Source organism: Coturnix japonica, chromosome 3 (genome assembly GCF_054131305.1).
Source record: "Coturnix japonica strain WE chromosome 3, WE-NBRP24, whole genome shotgun sequence".
Taxonomy (NCBI): domain Eukaryota; kingdom Metazoa; phylum Chordata; class Aves; order Galliformes; family Phasianidae; genus Coturnix; species Coturnix japonica.
Window position 1 is genome coordinate 7,233,563 of NC_140665.1, and position 26,002 is coordinate 7,259,564.

Here is a 26,002-nt window from a genome sequence, read left to right on the forward strand (position 1 = left end):
AATATTGATTGCTAATGCCAAACATTGGTGGCAAACCTCGAATACTACCCCAGATATTAATGGCAAGTCCCAAATGTGGGTGGCAAATCCCTAATATTGATGGGAAGACTCTAAGACTAATGGCACACCCCCAATACTCATGGCAAGCCCCGAATATTGATGAGAAACCCTGAATATCGATAACAACCCCCAGACATTGATGGTAAGCCCCACTGACGGCAGATCCTTAATACTGATGGCAAAATCCAGACATTGATGGCAATCCCTAAATACTGATGGCCATGCCCTGCAGTCTGCGGTGCCACGTCTGCCCATCCGCTGCAAGGATGTGCCCCAGCACTCGTCCTGTGTACCTTGGCCACCATCCCAGTGCAATCCAGTGGCCAGACATGTGCCACAACCCCGTCACCGCAGCTCTGACCCCTCCAAACTGTGGGTGAGGAAGGTCGGGGATGACCTCAGAAGGTTTGGGGACCCCCAGCTGTCCCCCACCCCCACGGACCCTGCACTGGCAGCTGCCCATCCCCAGCCATGAGGCTCCGTAGAGCACAAACAGCAGCTTTGAGCGGGGCTGTGAAATGTGGCAGTGTCTGTGCGGCACCGAGGGGCTGCCAGCGCCCAGGAGCTCCTGGGACAGAAGCCAGGGCAGGAATAAGTAACACCACTGTGATGCCCAACCTGAGTAAATAAATACCTGCTCACTCCCTCTCACGGCACAAAATGCATCCAGCACCGGCATGAGGTCGCCTGGATAAAGCCTAAGGGATGTGAGCATCAATGCTGCTCGCTTCTTCTTGGGGTGACATGCAGAAGAGAAGTTGGGTTTGGAGGGCTCTTAAAATATATAAATACAGATATATACAATATTTCTTTCCATTTCTGAAAGCAAAGCCTTAAAAAGAGATGTGAGAATTTGGAGATGCCATTCTTTGGCAGACAAAGCAACCATAATATACTAAAGAAGGCGCTCCTACAGGTGCTGATTGTTGCAGGGGAGTTGGACTAGATAACTTTTAAGGGTTCTTTCCAATTCAAACAATACTATGATCTATGGTTTATGAAAGGACTGGCCCTCCCCTCAGCTGGCCCAAGGCCTTCAGCCAACAAGGACTTTGGCCAAAGGTGGTCCTTGAGCCACAACCACTGAATTACCCTCTATGAAGCCATGGCTTCAGCCCTGCAAAACAGTGGGATATGGAACACTGGGCCAACAGCCACAACAACTGTGAGTCGTGATACATGGAAAAACATAGAATCGTATAATAGAATCCTAGAATAGCCTGGGTTGAAAAGGACAACAATGATCATCTGGTTTCAACCCTCTGCTGTGTGCAGGGTCACCAACCACCAGACCAGGCTGCCCAGAGCCACATCCAGCCTGGCCTTGAATGCCTGCAGGGATGGGGCATCCACAGCCTCATTGGGCAACCTGTTCTAGTGCATCACCACCCCCCTGTGTGAAAAACTTCCTCCTAAGATCCAACCTGTCCCTGTCTCAATTTAAAACCATTCCCCCTTGTCCTATCACTATCCAAAATACTTGGAAAATATCGACGGGATGCCAAGTAGCTCTTTCCCTGCTTTGTTTGCAAGCCACACAGGGCTAGAAGCACGTTTATAAGCCCTCTGGACCGCGGAGAAGAGCTTAGGGCTGACGGCAGGGCAAGCGCTGGGTTTAGGACAGAGCTAACAGGAGAGGGCAGCAGAGATTTATTTATCCCTGGGATCTGCATTCGTAGGACGGAGCGCTGGGTGCCGGTCAGCAGCTGCGCACCCGGCCCAGCGCCGTGCTAAAGGCTCGTCAGCGGGTGACAACGACCAGAAAATGGGTCGCTGCTGGTGCCAGACGAGGGGCTTAACGACACAGACCTCCCTGGGGTTCGCCAAAGCCAGGGCAGCCCCTACTGGTTTTTACGTACGACAGAGCGTGCGCCGCTCAGCGACTCAAACTAAGTGTGGGGTTTGCCAAAGCTGAGACGTGCCTGCCTTGAAACAACCCAAATCATCTCGGCGGTCGCCAAATCTAAGGCACAGCTGCCATTCAACAACTGACATAAGCTCTGGGTTTGTAAAGCTGGGTTGCCTGGAATGAAGCCAGCCTGCACCCACACCTGGGCGGTTCGATGAGGAGGGGGGTGGTTCTGGGCGGCAGCACGGGGCCCTGCTGCCAGCGGGACGTGTCTGCACCACGATGCTGCACTGATGAGCCACATCTCAGCGGCTGCCAGGAGCTGTTCTGATTCAGCTGAAACCATTCGGTCTGTTTAATAACTCGAGATATTCGGGAGGGAGGGCTGCTGGATCCCAGACAGTTGCTCTCCCTTTCTGCTGAGTGAGAGAGGAAGGTACTTCGCCCTGTTTAGCAAAGCAAGCACTTTTCAAGGCATTGAACCCTGGCTTTGTTTTGTTCCAGTTTGGCTGGGGCCGTGTACGTGTTGTCAGAAGCCCTCAGCACAAGTGAGGTTTTTCTCAATTTCCTTCTCCTTTTTGGACACGCTGCTCTCCTGGGGTTCACATCTTCCTGTTGCGGGGCTGTGCTGGGGGACAGGGCAGGGTACATGGTGAGAGCCACCCCTCTAAGCCCCGTTTGGGGTCACAAGCAGAATTATGCTGATAGAGGCAGACAGGCATCACAGAGCCACGTGAACTTCATTCTTGTGAGCTGGAGGGATGTTAGAATGCAGTCAAAGTGTCCATCTGAATTAGCGGTTCAGAATCAGGTCATAGAAATTACTGCAGCTTATTTATTTCCTTTTAATCCAGAGCAAACTGAGTATGAAAAGAAAGAAACCCGACTCGCTGCTAAAGAAGATGTGGGAAGGATGAAGCGGATGTGTCTGACACCGCAGGATGGGGGGAGCTCTAGGAAATGCTTTTGCCAACAGTTTACTCTCTTAGAAATGTGTGTGTTGGCCAACAGCAAGTGATGAGTGAAGCGTGGCTGTGCCTGATGGATCCATGCTGCTGTGCAAGCCAGGTTTCAGTCCCAACACCGTGCTGAGCCTGCAGCTGGGGGAGTACACAGCCACCAGCTCCTGCATTGGTACATATGTACACACATACCCTGCATTGAGGAATGCAGTCAGGATGTTGGGATGCTGGGGTGCTGAGATGCTGGGATAGTGAGATTCTGGGATGTTGGGATGTTAAAATATTGGGATGCTGGAATACTGGGATGTTGGGATGCTGGGATATTGGGATGTTGGTATATTGGGATGCTGGGGTATTGGGATGCTTGTGTGTTGGAATGCTGGGGTGTTAGAATGCAAGGGTGTAGGGATATTGGGATGCTAGTATGATGGGATGCTGGGATGTTGGGGTATTGGGATGCTGGGATGTTGGGGTATTGGGATGCTGGGATTCTGGAATGCTGGGGTATTAGGATGCTGATATGTTGGGATGCTGGGATATTGGGATGTGGGGTGTTGGAGTTCTGGAGTGTTGGAATGCTAGGGTGCAGGGATATTGGGATGCTAGTACGTTGGGATGTTGGGATGCTGGCATGTTGGGATGCTGGCATGTTGGGATGTCAAGATGTTGGGATGCTGATGTGTTGGAATGCTGTGGTGTTGGGGTGCTGAAAAGAGGAGGTGTTGCAGTGCTGGGATATCAGGGTGCTGAGATGTCAGAATGCTGAGGGGTTGCTGTCACACCCTGTTCCCTGGTTTATTTTGCCCAGATAAAAGTCAATGACAATCATGCACTTCCCTGACACAGGTGATCAGGTGCACCAAAACAGTTTGTTAAACATATTCTGAGCAAACTCTTGCAACTATGATCTATAATCCCACATATTCCAAGCAAACAATGTATTAGTCTATGACTAATCTGTATCCTGGAGCAGAGGGGAGGTAAATTAGAGTAGGTAAGGGTATAATAGATTGGGCATGGTTATACAAATTCTGGGGAAGGTAAATCAGGGTAGGAAAGGTTACAGAGCCTCTCTCATCAATGTGTCTGTCATGAGATGGAGTCCAAGGGGGCAGGAACTTGAAAGCTGGAGGATCTCAGGATGGCTGAGAGGAGCTCCAAAAGCTGTCCTGAAGTGTCCTGACTTCAAAGCCCTTTTACATGTGGTTTGCCAGGACAAGCAGAGAGGCAGGGGGTGGTGAACTTTTACACTGTATTCAGACTAAGATATAAGCAGGGGTACGAAAAGCACGTGACTGCAGAAAAGCAGTGAAAACCACTTTCATTGGTTCAGTTTGTTTTCAGTTCCCAGAACCTCGTGGGATTGTTTATGTGTTAATCATCTCATGGTTTATGGTCTCTGTTCTTTTGGCAAAGGAGATGTTTTCTTTTTTCTCTGACAACTTCTGGTCGTAGCTCAGGTCCTAGACATGAGTTCCAGGCCTCGCATTGCCAGACATAAATAAGGTGAGAGGAGTGATGAAGGCATAACTATGGCCTTATACAATTGTACAGCTAGGGGCAAGTCTCATTGTCAAGCAGAGGATGGCTAACAGACCTATACCCATCCTTGTCTTCCAGTACTGCTAGACGTCTCCCCTTCTTCATCAGCTATGCTTGAGCCACAGTCCACAGTTGCAACACTGGAATGATGGGATACTGGGATATTGGGATGCTGGAACATCGAAAGGCTGAGATGCTGAGATACTGAGATGTTCAGATGCTGGGGCATTGGGATGCTGAGATTTTGAGATACTGAGTTGTTGGGATGTTGGGGTGTTGAGATGTTGGGTTGTTAGATTGTAGAATACTGAGATGGTGAGATGTTGAGATGCTGGGATACTCAAATAATTAGATGTTGAGATAGTGAGATGCTGAGATGCTCCCTGGTGATGCAGTCTTCACTGAATTCTTGGAATAGCAGAGCACATGGAGGCAGATGATTGCAGAACACCTATTTAATGAGGTCTCACAGGCATCTCTACATCTCCTCACAAACTCCTGCAAGTCTGGGCTATAGGATTTATTGCTTGAAATAAGAATTACAGCACATAACACTGACCTTGGCTGCCTGGGAGCAAGAGAGCACTCTCCATGTTTGCACTCAGTTTTATGTCCATCTCCCTGGTGTTGGGTCTGAAGAGTGGGCTCAGCTGCACTGCTTGTGCACAATCACTTCACTCACACACAGATTCATCACTTGTGCACAACTGTGTCACCCTTACAGAACCTGCATATCTCCGGGCATGTGCTTGGTTGCCTTTAGGGCTGCAGACAAGACTTCTGACACAGTGTGCCCGACCTGCTGTCGTTCTGCGTCACCAGATGGCACTGCTGCTGTCAGCTGGAAGAAACGACCTGTGCCACACAACGTGTCTGCGGTGCAGATAAAAGCAGGGGAGGAAGGCTGGGGAGCATATTTGCCTCTTGAAACAGAGCAGATAAAGCCGAACTGAAGAATCTTGCAGCATATTTAACCCACGTTACATTATTTTCCCTGCCAGCCCCTTCACAACCCCATGCAACATCACCAAGGTAGCAGCTCCTCACCACAGCACAGCACCAACGTTGGGCAACCCGGAGAGCCCCATAACCCAGCTCCCCCCCAGGGCACCCCTTCACCTCAGTGCCATTTCCTAAAGGCTTTGCAGGCCATCTCCTTTGCGCAGAACTGGCAAGAGCACAGGGAAATGCCAAAGGGGAAGCAGTGAGCCGACATGCCGAGGTTTGGCTGGCTCCAGCCTTTTGCACAGATTAATAGCAGACCGACCGCGGGGAGACGCAATTTGGTCGTAATTTATTTTGTTTTAAGGGCCTAATAACTTCCAGCTGGTGATTTGTAAATGAACTGGTTCCCTGGAAAAAAAAAAAAAGAAAAGAAAAAAAAAGAAAAGGAAAGAGAAAAGAAAAGAAAAGAAAAGAAAAGGAAAGGAAAGGAAAGGAAAGGAAAGGAAAGGAAAGGAAAGGAAAGGAAAGGAAAGGAAAGGAAAGGAAAGGAAAGGAAAGGAAAGGAAAGGAAAGAAAAGAAAAGAAAAGAAAAGAAAAGAAAAGAAAAGAAAAGAAAAGAAAAGAAAAGAAAAGAAAAGAAAAGAAAAGCCTTGAAATGAATCATTTGACACCAAAGCCCGAGTTGTTAAGCCGGGAGGTTAACACTTGCCTTGCAGCACGTCTTTCCAATGCAGGGTATAGAAGTAACATGTCCACATCCCACCCCTGGGTATGGCACTAAGTTGATGGACCTTGTTCCTTTCTGACACAGCACTGAGCTGGGTGCACAGGGAGCTGCCTATCAGCCCTCCCCGCTCCCCATTTCTCTCCATTGTTCCACCGATGGCCCCAGTCCTGGAATTTCCTTTAAAGGTGCAGAACAATATCAGGAAAATCAGGTTTTCTTTTTCTTTTTTTTTTCTTTCTTTTTTTCTTTTTTCTTTTCCTAAAAAGCCAGTGGGGCTCTGCCTTGGGGAACCACAGCCTCTGTCAGGGATCTGTGTTCCACCTCTTCCTTCCCCCCACCCCATGCTGACCCCATGGGCTCACCTTGACTGTTCCAGGCAGGATTTTGAACCTCCCTCTCCCATTTCCCAATATTTGACATAAGGATGGACCCAATCCAAAGCAGTGCATGGAAAGATGATGTGACAGGAACCAACCATCCCCACTGTTAATGTTGATGCTCAGAGTATCTCTGCTGATGCTGGAGGTGCTGTTAAAGCTCCTTGCAACCCCAAGGCTGTGCTGGGCTGCCCCAAATCCTCACCATCCTCCTCTTGTTACCCACTGTCTCCAGCCCAGCCAGGCATCTTGGCTGGATGAATACCAGTGTGAACTGAGTGACATGACTCAGTGGGCACAACCGGATTTGATGATGACCTTAGTGGTATCTTCCAACCTTAACTATTCTATGATTTTATGAACGTTTCGCTTCTAAAACCACCTCCCAGTTTCCAGCTGATTTGCAGCTGTTCCACTTGGGGTCATCTATGTGACCAAGCAGAGCCCCTTGAGCAATACAGCACCTGTTGTTGGCTCTGGTTTTAATTTCTGTGCTTTAAGTGCCCCATGGAAGAGAAGAAATCCAGTCTGGAGAGGCTGAGGTTTCCCACAGGACCAGGAATTGACTCTGCTCCAGCTAAAGTAAACATATATATAAAGGGAAGCTGGCAATACTGACAGAGCCACAAAGGAACAAGGACTTGTAGATATGGGAGGAAAGGTTCTAATATAAAGATGTTTTGAAATAATACCAGAAAATCAATGTGATTTTCAGGCTGACCACTGAATACACCCACTCCTTGCTTACACCAGAGGGTCTGTGGCAAAGGGAAGCTTTCCTCACTTTAAGCTACAACTTCTGAAGTGAGGAGGGAAAATAAGACACAAGGTGTGACCTGCCCCATACAAATCAGTGTGCCACAGGGAACTGCACCGCTGCCTGACCCAGGGCTCCTTTGCAGAGGGGGAGGGCTGGTCTCTATTGCATGGACATCAGACATAGCAAAGCCTTCCCTTTTGGAAACCTCCGACATGTGTCCATAGGCTGATTTCTGAATATAACCCGGAGGGCGAAAAAAAAAAAGAAAAGAAAAAAAGACAGAAAGAAAAAAAAAAGCATTATTTTCTTGCAGCAGGACCTCACAGCAGCGAGCTCAGCACGATGCTATCAGCCTTCCCCAGCCCTCCACCCTCAGAAAACAAAGGCAGGATGTGCCATCTGTCATCCCCCTGTGCTGGGGCCGGGGACCCTCCTGGGCGCTCCCTCTGTGTTTCCGTGCCTCCGAGAGCATCTCAGTGTGCCCAAACATCGCAGTCAGAGCTGGGCTGTGTGCCTGGTGGGACCCAAGGGCTGCTCCTGCTCCCCTCTTTCCCCTCCTCATTATTTTGGGATTGAGATGCCATCTGCTCTAATTTTTGTTCCACGTTCTTTAAGGCCCCTTCCAACCTAATCCATTCGACATGCTATATAATACATATAACATCCAATGCGTTCTATGCATTCTATTTCACAGATGTAAAAGGTGGGTGCAGCCTTGATGCATTCTGTCCAGAAATGAGGAAAAAACCACACAACCTTTTAGCTTTTGTTTGAATCTCAAAGGAAGAAACACGGGATCTGGGGCCCCGGCACCCGCACGCGTTGGAAGGTGTGGTGCTCTCTGCTGATCCTTGTTTTCAGCAACAAAGGATATGTGAGCTCTGCCAGGAAATCCGAAACCCTGGAGGAGCGGCTCGTGCTCTCATCTCCGTGAACTCCATTGTCGCCTTTCTGTTCCATGTGTTTCTGCACAAAAGGCAATTTGGAGAAATGGCTGCGTGGTGCTGCAGGAGAGTGAAAGGATGAATGATAATGTCCCGTCCCCCGGCAGCAGAGCTTTGGCACAGCTTTGAGCATTTTTGGAGGGTGACAACTAAAGGACATTCACTTCCAAGCCTGATGCAAACTGATTTGGTTTGTACTTTGTTAAGGGCAGCCCTGAAGCTTTTTTACAAGAGCCACCGGGCACTGGTGGGGGGGTTTTAGGGCTCACCACACCCTCCTTCAGCCAGGAGCCCAGAGCTTATGTCTCAATGGCAGCGCTCACCATTGGCTTCCCACCAGCTCCTTGCACAACTGATAACTGAAGAAAACACGTATTTGCCTGGGGGAAAGGGTGGGATGCGCAGAGCGATGGTTGCTCCTCCCTGTCATGCAATCGAATGCGTTTTAAATCTCTTTTCCTTCTGTGCTTGACTATTCTGCTCCAGTGGTAATGATGTTATCTGATTTTCTGCTGAATGTACGCATCTTTTTTTACCTAATATATAATTTAAGCTGTATTGGATTGTGAGGACATAGCCAGAGGTGGCTTATCTCCTTATCTCACATCCTCGTCTCTAAATTGGAGAGATAGAGGTTTGAAGCTGGTGGATAAGGAATTGGTTGGATGGTCACAGCCAGAGGGCTGAGGTCAATGTCTCCATGTCCAGGTGCAGGCAGTGAGAAGTGGTGTCCCCTAGGGGTCCATCTTGGGACAGTGCTCTTCAACATCTTTATCTGTGATATAGACAGTGGGGTTAAGTGCACCCTCAGCAAGGTTGCTGATGACACCAAGCCGAGTGGTGCAGTGGACACAGTATAAGGAAGGGATGACATCCAGAGGGACCTGGGCAGGCCTGAGAAGTGGGCCTTTAACACCCCTTCCAACTTAAGCTGTTCTATGATTCTGTAGGTTGTGCTTCCCAGAGATTCAGGGACAAATCCCTTGCTGGCCCATGCAAAGTCAATCGTGAGACTTCTTGGACACACTGGGTACCCTCAACCCTTCCTTTTCCAAGGGCACTAAGTTGCCACTAACTTATTAACTACTACTTTATTGATTTGACTTGTGTGCAACATTATTAAGATCACTGCATTATTGTAGCTTACCATGTCGCTGCTGGAGCTGATGCAAGCAAGGGCAAATCTCCTTAGCAATGAAACTGGAAAGAGAATCAGATTAGAAACCAGATGTAAGTTGATGATAGTGATGTAATCAGCCACGGGGACCGTTAGCTGAAGGAAATGATACATACCTTATCATGAGGAGCGTGTGCATCAACACTGAGCCATGGAAATTGGCCTAATTCAAGGCAATCATGTGTTGTTACAGCCTGCGTGCACTGCTGCTGGGTGTATCCATGCCGCATCTCTAGGCCCACCCCAGGCTTTGGGTGCTGGGAACCCTCTCTGCACATTTTTCACATCTCATGGAACGTTCATTCTGACCGGAGAAGAAGATCAGTTCACTTGGGGCTCGCCTGGAAGGATTATTTGGTTTTGTTTTCTTTGTTTGCCTTGGCTGCTCACTCAAGGGTTCTGCCTGCCCCATGCTTGCAGGGGCAGCCAAACCCTGGAAGTTGGTGGCTGTTCTTGTAGTGAATCTGGAGAACGGCTTGGAGCACCACAGAGACCTGAGCCCAATTCTTCTGTGCCCTGTGGGTGGGTAAACCTGCTCAGTGCCAGCCTGCTCCCCCCTTGCCAGTGCTGTTTGAACAGGATCACAGGCCAGCATCAGCCATTTCCCCCTCTTTTGGCTGCATTTCAAGGTGGATATTCTATTGCAGCCAGAAAAAAGACACTGAGGGCCTTTTGTTGGGAGGCCTGGCAGGGCAGGGGGCAGGCTTGCCTTTACAAATATTTAGCTAGCGGCAACTGGAGGAAATACATCAAGTATGAGCCTAGGAAAGAACGTGGTGCTGCATTTACAGGGCTCTAAGTCAGTCGGCTGCAGACTGTTGGGTGGGTGCTCAGCATTCAAAAGCCATGTGCAGGCTGAGGCTGCCTGTTCTCCCCATATATCAGATACATACTGGATGTATGCACCCACCAGGAGCTTGACCCATGTGTTATAGGATCATTAAGGTTGGAAATGACTTCTAAGATCAATTAGTCCAACCTCAACCCATTCCCACCAATGCCCACTGACCATATTCCTCAGTGTCCTCACCCAGGCCCTCAATCAGTGCCAGCCCCTTCTGTGCTTCTCCACAGCCAGGACATTTGAGCCAGGACATCCTAGCCAAAAATGTTGCCAGCTGCAGGATTAATGATGGCCATATATTTGAGCACCAAGAAGACATAGGCACCTGCGTTCCCATGCACATTGAGCCTGTTCTCAGTAACATAATATGTGCATTTATATATATTGCTGCAGTCCAAACTCCTTCCATAAACAAATGCAGCCAGCTGGCTGCAGGCTGCATCCCAGGAAAAACTCCCATAGGCACTGCCCAGTGAGCTGGGAGCTGACATGCAGGCAAGGGAGAGAAACATAGAATCACAGAATCATGGAGATGAAAATGATCACTGAGATCACTCCGTCCAACCCCAGCCCACCCCACCGTGCCCACTGCCCACGTCCCTCAGTGCCACATCCCCATGGCTCTGGGACACCTCCATGGACAGTGATCCCACAACTCCTGTGCAGCTGTGCCACTGCATCACTGCTCTTTGTAGAAGAAATTGTTCCTAAAAGCCAACCTGAACTTCCTATGGCTGTTCCCTTGGAGCAGAGGCTGACCCCAGCTCACACAGCCTCCTTTCAGATCCTCCTTACAGCCCATCTTGTAAATGGACATCACATTACCAAGTCCTTTGCTCTCAGAGTATGTGAGTTGGATTTGTTAAATGAAAAACTCATGGGGATGCACACATGTTCTGTAGGGTCTGTGCTACTTTGGGGGTCCCACCCTACAAACAGATCCTATCATGAAAGGGCCAGCAGCTCCCGGCCTCACTAGGGCAGCTATCTCAGCCCTCACCCCCGCCCCGCACGGCCCCTCGTTACTTCTCGCACTGGGAAATTAGCGTACAGATAGGGAAGCGTGAAGGATGCGGGAGCGAGCACGGGGAGGGGGGGGCGGGCCGCCGCCGTCACCAGGGCAACAGGCCTCCATCGCCTCCCAGCCGTGGGGTCCCCGCTCGGCTCAAGGCGTGCGGCTCGGGCCCCCCCAGCGCAGCGCAGGGCTGCGGCATCCCCGCCTCCGCAGTGACCATGGCCGGAGCGGGAGGAATCCCGCTCACCTAGAGGAGAAAGAAGGGGGAAGGGTATGTCGGATGCTTTGTTTTCAATGGGAGCGCAGCGAGCAGAAATTAGGCTTTTTTTTTTTCCTTCTTCTTCTTTCTTTCTTTCTTTCTTTGATATCGACGTGTCATTGTGTTTATTTATTTGTTTTGAAGGCGGGAAAGCTTATTTCCATGGCACAGGTGATGCGGGCCGGCAAGGCTCGGCTGCATGAAAACCCGGACAGTGCGGTCTGTCTTTCGCTTTAAAAGGTTCGGATCCCGTCGGTCATCTGATCCAGGTCAGCGGGACTTTCCTCGGCAGCAGCCCTGCAACCCCTCGGCCGGGAGCCCCCTGGCTGTGCATCCCCACCGGACTGGGAGGTAAAATCTCTCCTGATCGCCCTCGCGTTCCTCTCGTTTCCCACTGCGGGGGTGAAGGAAACCATTGAGATTTGCAGGGGTTCCATCGGGCAGCACCGATTCCTGATGCAGCCACGGTGCCCCCCAGCCCCGCTCCCTCCCCACGGCCCCTGAGGTCCCCGGAGCCTGGTGAGGACGGCGGTGTGGGGCCCTCCCCTTCTGGCAGAGGCCGGCACTCGTCCCCCATGGGCTACCCTGCAGCATGAGCACCAACGCTGAGCATCTCCTGCCGTGGGCCGCCTCCACGGTGCCCCCCAATGCCAGCGCAGCCTGGATGGAAGGGCCATCATCACGGGGTGGGCGTGTGGGCGAGCTGGCGGGCATGGTGGTGATCCAGTGCATCTATGCCCTGGTGTGCCTGCTGGGGCTGCTGGGCAACTCGCTGGTCATCTTTGTCATCCTGCGCTACACCAAGATGAAGACGGCAACCAACATCTACCTGCTCAACTTGGCCATCGCCGATGAGCTCTTCATGCTCAGCATCCCCTTTGTGGCAACCTCGGCTGCCCTGCACCACTGGCCCTTCGGCCGGGCGCTGTGCCGCACCGTGCTGGGAGTTGATGGCCTCAACATGTTCACCAGTGTCTTCTGCCTGACGGTGCTCAGCCTGGACCGCTACATTGCCGTGGTGCACCCACTGCGGGCGGCCACCTACCGCCGCCCACGGGTGGCCAAGATGGTCAATGGGGCTGTCTGGCTCCTCTCCTTGCTGGTGGCTTCGCCCATACCCATCTTTGCTGGCACTGCAGTCACTCGTGATGGCCAAGCGGTGGCTTGCAATCTGCTATGGCCTAGCCCAGCCTGGTCGGCGGCCTTTGTGGTATATACCACGCTGCTGGGTTTCTTGCTGCCAGTGCTGGCCATGGGGTTGTGCTACCTGCTGATCGTGGGCAAGATGCGGGCCGTGGCACAGCGTGTGGGCTGGCAGCAGCGCCGGCGCTCCGAGGGCAAGCTGACACGCCTGGTGTTGATGGTGGTGGCCATGTTTGTTGTCTGCTGGATGCCCTTCTATGTGGTGCAGTTGGTCAACCTCCTGCTACCCGGCCGCCTCGATGCCACCGTCAACAATGCCTGCCTCATCCTCAGCTACTCCAACAGCTGTGCCAACCCCATCCTCTATGGGTTCCTCTCGGAAAACTTCCGGCACTCCTTCCATGGTGTGCTGCGGCGCTGCCTCGATGCCAGCCTCTGCTGCTGCCCACCCGAGGTGCGGGCTGTTGGTGACGAGGAGGAGGAGGAGGAAGAGCCCCTGGATTACCGCGCCGTGCCCCGAAGTGACCCCAAGGGCAAGGGCTGCATGTGTCCGCCGCTGCCCTGTCAGCAGGAGCCTGCACGCCCTGAACCCTGCTGCAAGCCCGGCACCCTCCTGGCAAAGACCACCACCTTCTGAGGTGCCCTCTGCAGCCCCACAAATAGGGTGCTGGGTGGGGAGGGCCACACTGCCCTCCTTTTGGGAACAGAATGCTTTTCAGATGACTTTGCCCCCATCTCTGCTGGGGTGTCCCCCTGGCATTCTCCACTCTTTGACCGTGCTGTGCAGCCTGATGAAATAAAAAGCCATAACGCTGGCCCGTGACACAGCTCCCAGCCTTGGCTGAGTGATTACTGCCACCGGGGAGTCCCAGGGCTAATGGCTGGGTTCCACCCAAGGGAGGATGCAGGACGGGAGGGTCAATGGGATGGGCACAGAGGGGACCCATGTGCTGCCCCAGGGGACATGAAGTCATCGGCATGGTATGGCCCAGTCACTGCTTCTGCATGGGACCCTGCCAGGCTTCCACCAGCATTTCCCACTGTTTGATCCCTGTCCAGGCAAAAAAAAAAAAAAAACAGGATGGAAAAAAAAGCCACCTTCCAAATGGAACCGCAGCTTTGAGTCCTTAGCAGGTGCCCACCTTGAGTTTCTCCCCTCATCTTAAAGGGAAAGGCAAAACTTTCCACAAAGGTCTACAGCTAAAAATATCCCATAGACCCTCCCCATATCCCCAAGCAGAGGGACCAAACCGATGCTTTCCAGCAGGAAGGCTGCTCACTGTGCTGCAGAGAAGCATCGCCCTCAAGGGCACTTTGAGCACAGCCGTGGGAACTGAAGAGCAGAGCTGGAGCTGCACCGAGCAGCGTTAAATCAGCCACTTCCAGCTTGTTTGGGTTGAGCGTCGTCCTTTTCGTGTTATTCCCTTTCTCCACTATTTCTGGCTCATTCGTTCTATTTTAATGCTGCCGGCGAAGGGTACGCTTTCAGCACGGCTCTGCTTTGCTTCTGGGGAGCCTGCAAGCCTCATCAAGGGGCTGAGAGATGCTGGGGGAGAGTGAGGGGGGGGTCAGGCTGCAGGGAGGGCAGGAAGAACAGCTCGTTCCCAGGTTTCTATAAATCAGACAGTAAAAGCTTTATTGGTCTGCACACAACATCACGAGGTGATTGCGCGTGGCGTAGGGTATATTTCCAATAAATAAATAAGTATTTACACATGTGCTGGGTGTATAAAACAGTGGGTTCAACCATTTACATCAGGAAAGTGACAACTGGGGCAGTGTGGAGCTGGCGTTCATCTCAGGGGCTGCTGCATTGCTCTGTGCCTGAGGGGCACAGACAAACCTCAGCTCCAAGCCCAAAATCCCATCTGAAAAGCTTGGCATTGTGGCAGCTGCCCCTACTCGGGCACAGACCCTCAGCACTGACAACCCCGGGGGCTGCTTCAGGGATCTTCCCCCCTCCAACTCTTCTTTCCCACCCCATTTACCCTCCAGCCCACACCTGCAAAGCAAGCAGCAAGGTCCGGAACACAAACATCACCAGGAAGTTTTGCCTTCAACATCCACACAAATTCAACTCATCCCTGGATGAAAAAATTTAAAAAGGATGAAAAATATAAAGGAAAAACACAAGAGGAAAAAGGCACAGTATCACCAGCACTGGAAATGCCCTTCCTACAAATGACCCCAGTGCTCCTGTAATACCCACTGCACCCCCAAACAGTCCCCAAATGGTGGGAGGGGAAAGAAATCAGCACTTTAACCCCACCACGGTGAGCTCCACGGGGTCCCTGCACTGCTGGCAATCTGAGTGCTCCGCTGCCAGAGGTCCGTATACAACAGACACGGGAAACACAAGAAGCCAATGACACGAACTGCTTTCCTTGCTTTCTCTTTACAAAACCAGGGGGGTTACAACCAAACGTTACCCAGTTCCATCCGTCTCCTGTGCACCGCCAGGCTCCCTACACCTTCTGGCTGGCGGACACCTGCTGGAGCCCCATCTCCTTCTCACGGGGGCTGCCACACTTGTACTCCATAGAGCTGGGGGGTTGGCAGCGCTTCCTTGCCAGGTGGTAGCCGACAGCCAGCAGCACCAGAGCCCCACACAGCACGCCCACTGTGATGCCCACCAGCGCCCCAGGGTGCAGGTGCTCTGCCTTGGGTGGGACACGGCTGGGGAAGGGCAGGGAGGGCCCAGAATCTCCTGAGTACTCATCCACGTTGTCCTCCATTGAGATGGGTTTGCAGTCGTTGACATCAACGAGCACATAGCCAGGTTGGCAGTGGCACGTGTAGCTGCCGGGCGTGTTGGTGCAGTTGTGGTCGCAGTAGTTATTCTCGCACTCATCGATGTCAACGCAGAGTGTGACACCATCAGGCAGGTGGTCTGTCACAAAGCCATCGGGGCAAACACAGGAGAGGCCGGTGGCATCGCACTCAGCCAGACATCTGCCATCCTCACATTGCCTCACGCACTGGGTGGGATTCTTCAGGTCGACAACATAGCCGTCATCACAGCTGCAGCGGTAACTGCCGGGCACGTCCTCGCAGATGTGGTCGCAGGGGCCAGTGCTGCAGTTGGGGACGGGCATGCAGTGCCCTTCCACCATCTCGTAGCCACGGTGGCAGAGGCACTCGAAGCCACCCTCGGTGTTGTGGCAGACCTGCTCGCACACCTCGGGCACCTTGACGCAGTCATCCACGTCCTGGCAGCTGCTGCCGTCGGGGCCCAGCTGGTAGCCCTCAGAGCACATGCAGTGGAAGCTCTCCCCGTCGGGCACGCAGTGCTGCTCGCAGGGAGCACCGGCGCATGGAGACAGGCAGCCGCGCCCGTCGGGGCCGAGCTTTTTGCCGGTGGGGCAGGAGCAGCGCGGAGTCCCATCCAGTTCTTCGCAGTTTCCCTCGCAGCCGCCGTTAGACAGGCGGCACGGCCAGGCGCCCGGCTCGGAGCGGCCCCACCTCGTCCTCCCGCCGACGGCCGCAGCCTCGCAGAGCAGCTGCAGCCCCATCGGAGAGACGAACGCGGTGGAGCCGGGCGGCAGGGCCAGGAAGTCGCCGCCGGCGGCGCCGAAGGGAGTGCGGTAGGTGAGGGACGCGCCGTCGGCGGCCGGCAGGCGGGGGCAGCTGTCGGGGTAGTTGTACTCGCAGAGGAAGCCGTCGGCCGGCTCCTCGCAGCGCCGCTCCTCCCAGCTCAGCTCCCGGGACACCGCCACGCACAGCTGCCCGCAACGCCGCCCCGACGGCGCCCAGTTGTCGTAGTCGGTGCGGGTGTCTCCGGTCACCCACTGGAAGCCGCGCAGCCTCCGCTCCGGCTCGGTGCACGGGGTGGGCAGCCGCAGCCCCAGCCACAGTTGCCCGCCGCGGTTCCGCAGCAGCAGCCCGATCGCATCCTCCGCCACCGTGGAGCGCACGGTCATTAGGTGGCCGCCGTGCCGCTCGCAGGCCGCGCTGGCCGCCGCGAAGGACCCCGGAGTCCAGAAGACGGCGAAGCAGTCGTGCTCCAGGCACTGCGCCCCCGACGGGGCGGGCGGCTCCAGCTCGCCGAGTCCCAGTCCCAGCCCCAGCCCCAGTCCGGCCAACAGCAGCGGCAGCGGGAGCCGCCGCATGGCGGGCGGCCGGCGCGGCGAATCTCTGTCATGCCGCCGACCAGGGCGGCCGCTTTATAGAGCTCCGGCCGCAGGAAGGAAGCGCCTCCGGGGACGGGCCGCCGCCGGGCCGGGAGGGATTGCGGCGGGGGCGGCTCCGGCGCGGAGGAAATCCCCGCGAGTCGGGAGGTGCTGCTGGGCTGGGCCGGGCCCGGCCGGGCGTGACCGCGGCGGGGAAGGGGAGAGACGGCCGCCCCTTCGGGGATGCGGGAGGGAAAGGGAGGAGGGGAGAGGTGAGGAGGGGGGAGTTGTGGGGAGAGTAGAAGGAAAGGAGGCGGGGATAAGGGAGGGGAGAGAGGAGAAAAGAAAAACAGTAGAAGAGTGGAGATAGATTTAAAAGAAAAAGAAAGAAAATAAGTGAAAATAAGAAAAGAGAGGGTGGAAGGAAAGAAAAACTGAAAGGAAAGGGAAAAAAAAAGAAAGATGAGGGGAAGGGAGAGGGGGAGGAGGAGGAGGAGGAAGAGGAGAGGAGAGGAGAGGAGAGGAGAGGAGAGGAGAGGAGAGGAGAGGAGAGGAGAGGAGAGGAGAGGAGAGGAGAGGAGAGGAGAGGAGAGGAGAGGAGAGGAGAGGAGAGGAGAGGAGAGGAGAGGAGAGGAGAGGAGAGGAGAGGAGAAGGGGAGAGAGGAGAAAGGGGGGATGGGGGGGATAGAAGAGGAGAAGGGGGAGAGGGGGACATCAGAAGAAGGAGAACAGAAGGCAATCGCGGGAGAGCTGAAGCTGCTGCTGGACCCTCCGGGACAGGCAGGAGACAGCGGTGGCGGCACGGGAGGGCAGTGGGTCAGGTGCTGCTTCCTGCCTGAGAGTGGCGGCCGTGGGGGTGGCCCGGAGCAGCCCGGCAGCTTCAGGGAGAGGATGCCGAGTAACAGCGGGACCCGTCGGCACGGCTGTGCGATCCCAACCGCAGGCGGCAGGTGGCAGCGCCGGGGGGACGGACAGTGCTCGGGTCGCTTTTTGAGAAGAAACCGAGGTTTTTTTGTGCGAAAGGGGAAAGTAGGTCCATAAGCTATTCGGGGTTTCGCAGCTTTTTGTTAGCGGGGAACTCGGGACAGCGCTTCCTTGCACTTGTAGGGCTCGATGTCAGCAGGGGTGAGCGGCAATCCCTTTGTGAGCTTCCTTTGCAAGTTTGCAAGGCCAGGAGATTTGAGGTGAGAGGGCAGAAGAACATCCGCTGTGCTCTGCATGGCAGCAGCTATGCACGGAACAGGGCTTGGAATTAAAGAAAGTCAGGTGGGTTTGGAATTAAAAACAATCACGTGGCTCTCCAGGGGAAGGAGTTGGAGGCCGCCTCCTGCTCATGGTTTTATGACAGCTTGGCCCCATCCGTGCTTTTATCCTAGCGGGATCCACCTCTCCTATCAGAACATGGCCGAGAGCAAAATAAAAATGAAAAGCAAACATCTAAAGCTTCGCCACTCAAGGAAAAGGGCATTTGACCCTTCTTTTCAATTTAGAGAGGGATGTTTTCTACTTGGAAGGCTCAGCGGCAGCAATTAGCCCTCGGGATCCTCTGCAGAGAAGCAAATCCATGCTGCTTCACTCCACTCCTTGCGAGGAGGTGACTTTATTACACCCTCCAGCCTGATGTGCCCTCTGCCAGCCCTGAGCAATTCCTGTTGCTCCTGGGAGGCTGCGGGCATTGGGAAAAAGGGAAAGATGGGGATTAATGATAATGATGATCATTAATAATCATCAATACTATGGATAACAGCTCCCTTGGCTTGCTGCCTCGGGGCTACCCTTCATCCTTGCCCTCCCTCCCACTTCCCTGCATCATCCCTCTTCCTATGTGATATTTGTCCCTTGCTCTGACTTCATGGAAAGTTATTCCTTAGGAAAGGAAGGACGAGTTACTCATACAGCAGTGACTTTCTAAAGGAGTTCTGGCCACTGCCAGAAAGAGAGCTGTCACCAATGCTTGGTAACGCCCATCTTTCTTGGCTTTAAAAAAGCAAAACAGCTTTAAATTAAAAGAAAAAAGCAAGGCAGTGTTTTGTTTCCCCAGTTTTCATCTTAATGGCTTTCTGTTTTTTTCCCCCCCACTTCTTGTGCCTCAATTTTCCTTCCCCCTTCTGTTTGGTTTTGTTTTCAGAAGTGAAACAGCAGAATACCGGGGGAAGGTTGGAGGAAACAATGGGAAAACAAAGCATCAGAATGCAATCAGTGATGAATAAAAACAGTGTGTTTTGTTTCCATAAAGATATCGTAGAAACATAAATTTCCCTTCAGGGCTCTGTGTACTAACCACTATTTTGACATTTGCCAAGAAAAATCTTCCAACCATCCCAAAACAAAGCTTTCCCAGAAGGGTGAGGTATGGGACCACCATGCAGACGTCCTTGCCCTTGTGTTTGCTGGTAGCAGGAGACATGAGAGGCAGAAGACATGGGATTAATCATGGTTTGACAATGCTTTTCTATTCCGATGATCTTTTCCCTCTGGTGCCCCAAACCATCCCAGGCGTTTGCTCATATGGCCCTGAGTCACAGATCAAGAAATGCCTTTCCTGCTGACATGCCGCTATTCCTCGATAAAAGTTGATTAATCACATTGCTCTGCAACTTACAGTTATTGCAAGGCTCCTACTGGCTGTCTGCTGTGATAACAGAACAGTGAGTTTTCATGTTAGTCCGGTCTGAGTCACCCCAAATGCCACCATCACCCCTTCTGCCAAGGGAATGCTGATACTGGACATTTGCAATGGGTTTTCTGAGCTGTGGTTACAGGGCTGTGCGTCATGGGGTTTCTTTCATATGTTAATTGTGGGGAATGGGGCTCCTAATACCGGGATGCTGACAGAGCGCTCCTTTTTAATATTCAGGTTATGTCAAGAATGAGAGAAGAATTAAAAGCAGGCTGCTAGGAGCACACAACCTTCTGCTGGGGACCTGGGGCCCACAGGAGACCCCAAAAATGAGGCTAGTTCTCCTCTGTGCCACCTCACAGTCTTCTGTGATGGAGTGATGGCATTGGTGGACAAAGGAAGGGCAACTGATGGACTTGTGCAGGGACAACAGCTGTTGGAGTGGGTGCAGAGAAGGGCCATGTAGATGCTCAGAGGGTTGCAGCAACTCTCCTATGAAGAAGGGCTAAGGGAGGTAGGCTTGTTCAGTCTGGAGAAGAGAAGAATCTGGGGAGACCTCATTGCAGCCTTCCTGTACCTGTAGAGAGCTTATAAGCAGGAAGGGGGAATGACTTTTTACACTGTTTGATAGTGTTAGGACAAGGGGGAATGGCTTCTTAAAAAAGAGGGAGATTTAGGTTAGATGTTAGGATGAAATTCTTCACTCAGAGGAGATGAGGCCCTGGCAGTGCTGCCCAGAGAGCTGTGGGTGCCCCATCCCTGGGGGTGTCCAAGGTCAGGTTGGATGGGCCCTCAGCAGTTTGAGCTGGTGGGGGGCAGCCAGCCCATGGCAGGGTTTGGGGCTGGGGGGGCTTTTAGGTCCCTTCCAACCCAAGGCTTTCAATGAGATATTTTTTAATATCTCCCCACCCTAAGGAAATCTGGGGGAATTAACTGATCTGTAAATGATGGTTGACACATGGCTCAATTTATAGAGGATGGAGGAGTTTTTGAGTTCCTCTGTGCTCAGCTGGATGAAGCTTACCAGCCCATTTGATGAAACACTGAGTTTTGCTTACATAAGCACAGTAAGCTCTGAACTCCGTGAGCTTTCTGTTGAGCCCTGCACCATCCCCAGCACTTGCACAGCAGCTGGAGTCACTCAAGGAGCATGCTGAGTCCTCAGGAAAGCCCCATCTCTCCTCTGTCACATTGTCACCAGAGGCCCTGCTTGGCAAGGCATCAGCCTCACTTACCAGCCTTGAAAGAGCTTCAGGGAGCCAAATGCCAGGAAATATTTAGAGAAAATAAAGATAAAAAAGAGGAAATGAGCAGATACTTTAAAGCATTTGTTTTTGCAGCGTCTGACTTTGCAAGGCACGTGGTATTTTTGCAGATTATATGTTAACGTTACTCACTATCTGTTCTCTAAGTTCTACTGGCAGAGTTTGTTTCCTCGCAGTGCCTTTGTCACAAATGGGAATAAACACAAGTGGATTGGGTGGCTGAACTACTGCTTGGTCATTGCAGGCTTGGGTTGGTGATTTGATTTGAGTATATGTATCAAACGATCACCAAAGACTTATTCCATTAAGACTTTATTGGTGTTTGATCAGGAAAGCAACATACAGCGCTGTTCAGCATGTGAGAACTTTCTTCTTTCAGTTGAAGGCAGCCAACAGCTGCAGTGCTGTTCCACTGCTCCAGGGATCACAAAGCACAACTCAGTACTGACGTGCAGTTTTCACACAGGGTGAGGTATGTCTGGATTCTTGGACTATAAAAACTGAACAATAAACAGTTACATAAAAACACTTTGAAACATTTGGGATGTGTTGGTTGGCCAGTCCTGCCATCCTGACAGGTTATAGGACCTGCTCAATGTGTGCAGATGGAGTGATGGTGAGCATTCCCTCTCTCCTGACTGTAAGCCGGGGGTACCGACCTGTCTGATCCTGTTCCAACTGATTTAGCTCAAGGTTTTCACCCTGGGCCCTGGATAACTTGATGAGGACACAGACTGAAATGTTCCTGCTGCTTTCATGGCAGTAAGAAAGGGAGATGAGACTGTCCAAGTGGAACAGCACCAGGCTGGAGGAAGCAACATCAGGAAATACTCTGCTTGGAAGAGCCACACTGAACCTAGGGATGTATTAATGCCTTCCTGCCATAGGATCTGCTACACTGGTGATGCAGTATGTGCACCAGAACACACCAAGTGGGCAACAGAAATCAAGCTTACAGGTTTTACAGAGGGGTTTTGCAGAATGAACAACTCCCAGGTTTTTGCCTGCTCTGAGTCTGCGCTTATGCTTCTTTTTCCCTTATTCAGAGTGGAATCAGTGCTCTGTGTAGAACAATTAAATGATACCATAATAGGAAAATCATGGCAGAAAAGCTCTCGAGACTATCACTGTTTTGAAAACACCTCAGCTTTTGATCCAGCAAACCAAGCAACCCTGAACTGGGGGCACATCACTGTGACTGTTCCTTCCCCATCCAGTTAGTGCAGACTGACTGTGCAGGCTTCTTGCTATGTATGTAGGTTATCCCACTGATTTGGGTGGGATTATTCATCTGCTTAATTTATTCATGTATTCAGAAAGCTCTGCTGGCTTGTTGTCATAACAAAGACACGCTATGAATTTTCTGCAGGACTTCCAAGAACGCCACTGCTGTATTTGCTGCTGCTCCAAACCACTGCTTGGAGAAAAGGAAGCACGAGCAGAACATTAAAAAAACATTTCTATCAGCTAGGAGCTACACTTTCCTGTTTTGTTTTGTTTTACAATGGAGGAATGAAGAAGAAAGAACAGCAGGAAAGCGGTTTCTTCCACATGCGGAAGAACAGGATGCAGGTCACTGCCCGCAGCAAAATCTTTTGTGTTCAAGTTCCCATTTTGGTTGCAATTAAGCCTCAAGTATACAATAAAAACAGCAGAATCTTCAGGAAACCGATGTACCCTTCAAATGAATGCAGGCCACGAGCTGCCTCCTTGCTGCTCGGGCGAAAGCTGCTTGCTTGCATAGGGATAATCAGGATGAAGCACTGCTGGGGGTGCTCCCATTCCTCTGCAAGCCAGCAGCTCCATCTCCTTGTTGCTTCCCAGAGGGAGATGTGTCTTCCCTCTTCTTTGCAGGACTGAGCCCGAGATGGGGGAGAAACTTTGCCCTGAGAGATCATTTGCTTTGAAGGGTGTTTGGAGGTTTTATGCAGTAGTTAGCGAACACACAACATCCAGTGCATTGTTTACAGGGATGGATGGAGAAAACATTCAGCTCAGACCCCACACGAGCTTAACTCAAGCAGTCCTGAAGCCCCACCACCCCTGCAGCTCCTGCTTCGCTGGAGGAGTTTTCTGCTGCTAATGCTTATTCTATGGCTTCTGTAATAATATCTTCTAAAAGCAACAACAACACAAATATCAACAATGAGAACCAGCTGCTTGTGGCTGCAGCTAATGGCTCTTACCACAATGAAACACTTCAAAATGTGAACCCTGTTTCACTGAGAACAAGGGGAACATCAGGGTTGAACAGCAGACCGCAGAACACAGTGTAGGTAAGGCACAGTCATATGTATATATATATATATTTGAATGACAAGGGATTGGTGGTGAGGGAGCAGGGAAATTATCACTCTGGGAGCTCCACAATTTAAATCTGAGAAGGAGAGACCGAATGACAGATGAGATTGATCGTTTTCTCATAGGAAGCCAAATCAATATTCTCCTTTGCTGCAATTTCCAAGTCTGGTGAGGTTTTGCAGAGCTGAGGAGCAATGTGGGCAAGGAACCCCTACAATATTACACTACATTCCTTCTCGGCCTCTCTGCTCCTTCCCCATTAACCCTTCAGTTCGGGAAGCAGAGGTTTATACATTTCAGCTAACACTCCCAGCATGATTTGGGCTCCCTTCATATCTGCGCAACCAACACTTGCACCTGCCTTGGGGTTGGGATTGGATCCTGCTTTGCCCAACGCCCCAAAACAGGCTCTCAGACATGAAGGCATGCAAAATCATCTCGGAAAGAATATCACCCACCCCACTTCCCTTTGGTTTTCCTCTGCTTGCAGCCCCGCAGTGCTGGCACCGTTACCTGCGCTCACTGCCTGCCCTGCTGCGGCTCTCAGGCTGCTCGGGCACCCAGCAGTAGTTGTCCGCTGCGCTTTTGGCTTTTGGTTTCTCCTTCCTTGCTGCCCTCTTCCTGCAGGCCAGCAGGGCCAGGGCGAAGGCCAGCAGCAGCAGGATGGCCACCAGGCTGCCCAGGATGTAGTAGAGGAGCAGACGGGGGCCATCAGCGCCATGCTCAGGGCTGTGCTCTGACCCTGCCACCGTGGGGGCTGGTGGTGTCAGCCCACCAGGAACGGCTGCAGGGCTGCGGGTGCCCATGGTCCACATGGTGCTAGCATTCTGGAGGATGGTGGTGGTCCCCACGGTGCCTGCTAGCTGCTCTCCAGTGGTGGGTGCGGCAAGGCAGCCATGTCCATCGTCCTGTGGGAGGAAGCCAGGTGGGCAGATGCATTCAAAGTTGCCTGGGAGATTGCGGCAGGTCCCAGGGCAGGGGTCCCGCAGGCACTCGTCCACATCCAGGCAGGCATTGCTGCCAGGCTGCTGCTGGTAGCCGGTCCTGCAGGTGCAGCGGAAGGAGCCGGGGATGTTGAGGCAGAGCTGGGGGCAGGCTTCAGGCTGGGCGCACTCATCCTCATCACGGCAGTCGCGGCCACCAGGCCCTGCTGGCTGGTAACCAGGCTGGCAGGAGCAAAAGAAGCTGCCTGCTGTGTTGTGGCACTCATGCTTGCAGGGCCCCTCCAGGCATTCATCCACATCCACACAGTGCAGGCCATCAGGTGCCAGGACGTAGCCAGCCTCGCAGATGCACTCGTAGCCTCCAGGCCGGGGCCGGCAGGCCCCCTGGCAGGGGTTGTTGTGGCAGGCATCCTCAGGCAGGCAGGAGGCCATGTCAGGGCCCAGCACGTAGCCAGGATGGCAGGTGCAGTGTGATGGCTGCCCAGGTGCCTCCACGCACAGATGCTGGCAGCCTCCGTTGTTGTGGGTGCAGGTGTTGGGGCAGAAGGGCCCAGGAGGATGCCAGGAGAAGCCATCCCCATCCAGCTGTCCCTTGCAGACGGAGAAGGCTGGGCTCGCAGCCCCCTCGCAGCCCACCTCCGCCAGCGTGCCAAAGGGGGCAGCTGCCAATGCAGGGCTGCTCACCCTGAAGGGTGTCTCATAGCTGACCCAGCCGGGCCCCCCAAGCCGCAGGGGCCCACACATCCCCCGGAAGCTGAACTTGCAGAGGAAGGCGGGCAGCGTGGCCCGACACGGCCGGTCAACCCATCCCGGAGGCCCGTGGGAGCTGGCAGGCCGCAGTGCGACGCAGCGGGTGCTGAGGCAGGTGATGTGGGGCTCGGCCAGCCATGCTGAGTAGTTGCCGGGCTCTCCGCTGGCCGCCCAGGCGAAGCCCCGCAGCGGCTCCTGGGACTGCACGCAGTGGCCACGCTCCAGCCGCAGCCCGATCCAGGCCGAGGTGGCCGTGCTGGCTGCCAGCAGCTTCTCCAGTCGCTCGGCCTCAGCCCTGCTGCCTGCTGGAGCCAGATTGCCACCATCATGCTGGCAGCGCTCTTGGGCAGCGCTCCAGCCCAGCTCGGCCCGGTGCAGCGTGTAGCAAGCGGTGTCGGCGCAGAGCACCTCGGCGTCCTCACCCGCTGCCACTGCAGTCACCACCAGCAGCAGCTGCAGCAGCAGCAGGGCCGCAGCCATCCCGTCGGCTGGACAGATGGACGGACACTGCCTCACATCCCCTCGGCCTGCCGAGCTCACCCCACGCGCATCCTGTGCTGCCGGGGCTCCTATTTATCACCGGAGGCTACTGCTTCCTGTAGCGTGGTTGCGTGTTGGTCACAGGCGGGATGTTTGCCTCTGTTTCTTCCCTTCTCCCCAGGCTGCTGCTTCCCATTTCAGGCATTTCACTGCAGAAGTGCTTTCTTTATTTTGGCCGGCACTTTTTCTGGATGAGAAAGCAGCCTGAATCCTGCTTTTTTTTTGGTATACTCACCCGCTAGATGACTTTTCGAATCCCTAATACGGCCTTGTAGCTTTCAAGCATGTATTGCTGAAAGTGGGCAAAAATAAAACCAAAACAAAAAGCAAAAAACAACACGACAAGCCATGGGATCCCTCGCCTATGAAAGAGACTGAATATTTGGCACAGCGTCTAGTGCACAGAAACTGCATTTTCGGAGCACTTTTCCCCTCTTGGTGTGCTTTAAATAGCTGGACAAGCCCTGGAATAGGAGCTGGGTCGTGAGAACCTCCAGGCTGCCAGAACAGAGTCAAGCCCACTGAAGCACCGCTGCAGCCTCAGCCCTATCCCAGTATCCCATCACCTGACCCCGATCCCAGTGCAGGGTAGTCCGCTGGGTTACATTGGTGTCAGGGGCTCCACAGGAGGCTGTCATTTCCAGGGTGAAGTCGTGAACGCAGCGCTCTGTGATGTTTAAACAAACACATGACAGCTACTTATTTATTTATTCTTTTCTTTTTTTTTTTTTTTTTCTTTTTTCTTTTTTTTTCCTGCAAACTGTCCTTCTAAAGCTGATTCCTGCCAGTTAGAGCAGTGTTTGTGGAGGGGTCAAGTTGGTGACAGCATTACAGGCTGAGTAATAGCTCATCCCACAGAGCTGTACAAA

The 26,002-nt window shown here is 52.9% G+C and overlaps 4 protein-coding genes across 10 annotated transcripts; 1 reads left to right on the forward strand and 3 right to left on the reverse strand.

The window, feature by feature from the left end:
- Window positions 1-3,530: 3,530 nt before the first annotated feature.
- Window positions 3,531-11,608, reverse strand: LOC146761239 (uncharacterized). 6 transcript variants are annotated; one of them, XR_014943783.1, is made up of 4 exons: window positions 11,450-11,608; window positions 9,460-9,684; window positions 6,448-8,226; window positions 3,531-5,766 (listed from the first exon to the last, which is right to left on the reverse strand). XR_014943783.1 is itself a non-coding variant. In XM_085540969.1 (4 exons), exons 2-4 carry the CDS (start codon window positions 9,480-9,482, stop codon window positions 8,000-8,002), a joined length of 303 nt encoding a protein of 100 aa, XP_085397095.1. In that variant the 5' UTR covers window positions 9,483-9,684; window positions 11,450-11,608; the 3' UTR covers window positions 7,975-7,999. The 6 variants fall into 6 exon arrangements, 1 of the variants encoding a protein (XP_085397095.1); XR_014943781.1 differs by having other exon boundaries at window positions 9,314-9,684; XR_014943780.1 differs by having other exon boundaries at window positions 6,448-7,454; window positions 7,979-9,684.
- SSTR4 (somatostatin receptor 4) lies at window positions 11,174-13,432 on the forward strand. 2 transcript variants are annotated; one of them, XM_015856690.3, is made up of 2 exons: window positions 11,174-11,473; window positions 11,606-13,432. In XM_015856690.3, the coding sequence occupies exon 2, from the start codon at window positions 12,054-12,056 to the stop codon at window positions 13,239-13,241; it is 1,188 nt and encodes a 395-aa protein (XP_015712176.2). In that variant the 5' UTR covers window positions 11,174-11,473; window positions 11,606-12,053; the 3' UTR covers window positions 13,242-13,432. The 2 variants fall into 2 exon arrangements, with proteins under 2 accessions (XP_015712176.2, XP_015712177.2); XM_015856691.3 differs by having other exon boundaries at window positions 11,178-11,473; window positions 11,702-13,432.
- A 781-nt stretch (window positions 13,433-14,213) lies between these two features.
- Window positions 14,214-16,977, reverse strand: THBD (thrombomodulin). The gene has a single exon (XM_015856672.3). The coding sequence runs from the start codon at window positions 16,711-16,713 to the stop codon at window positions 15,070-15,072; it is 1,644 nt and encodes a 547-aa protein (XP_015712158.2). The 5' UTR covers window positions 16,714-16,977; the 3' UTR covers window positions 14,214-15,069.
- Window positions 16,978-20,894: 3,917 nt separating this feature from the next.
- CD93 (CD93 molecule) lies at window positions 20,895-25,748 on the reverse strand. The gene has a single exon (XM_015856671.3). It carries the CDS (start codon window positions 25,071-25,073, stop codon window positions 23,409-23,411), a length of 1,665 nt encoding a protein of 554 aa, XP_015712157.2. The 5' UTR covers window positions 25,074-25,748; the 3' UTR covers window positions 20,895-23,408.
- Window positions 25,749-26,002: the final 254 nt, after the last annotated feature.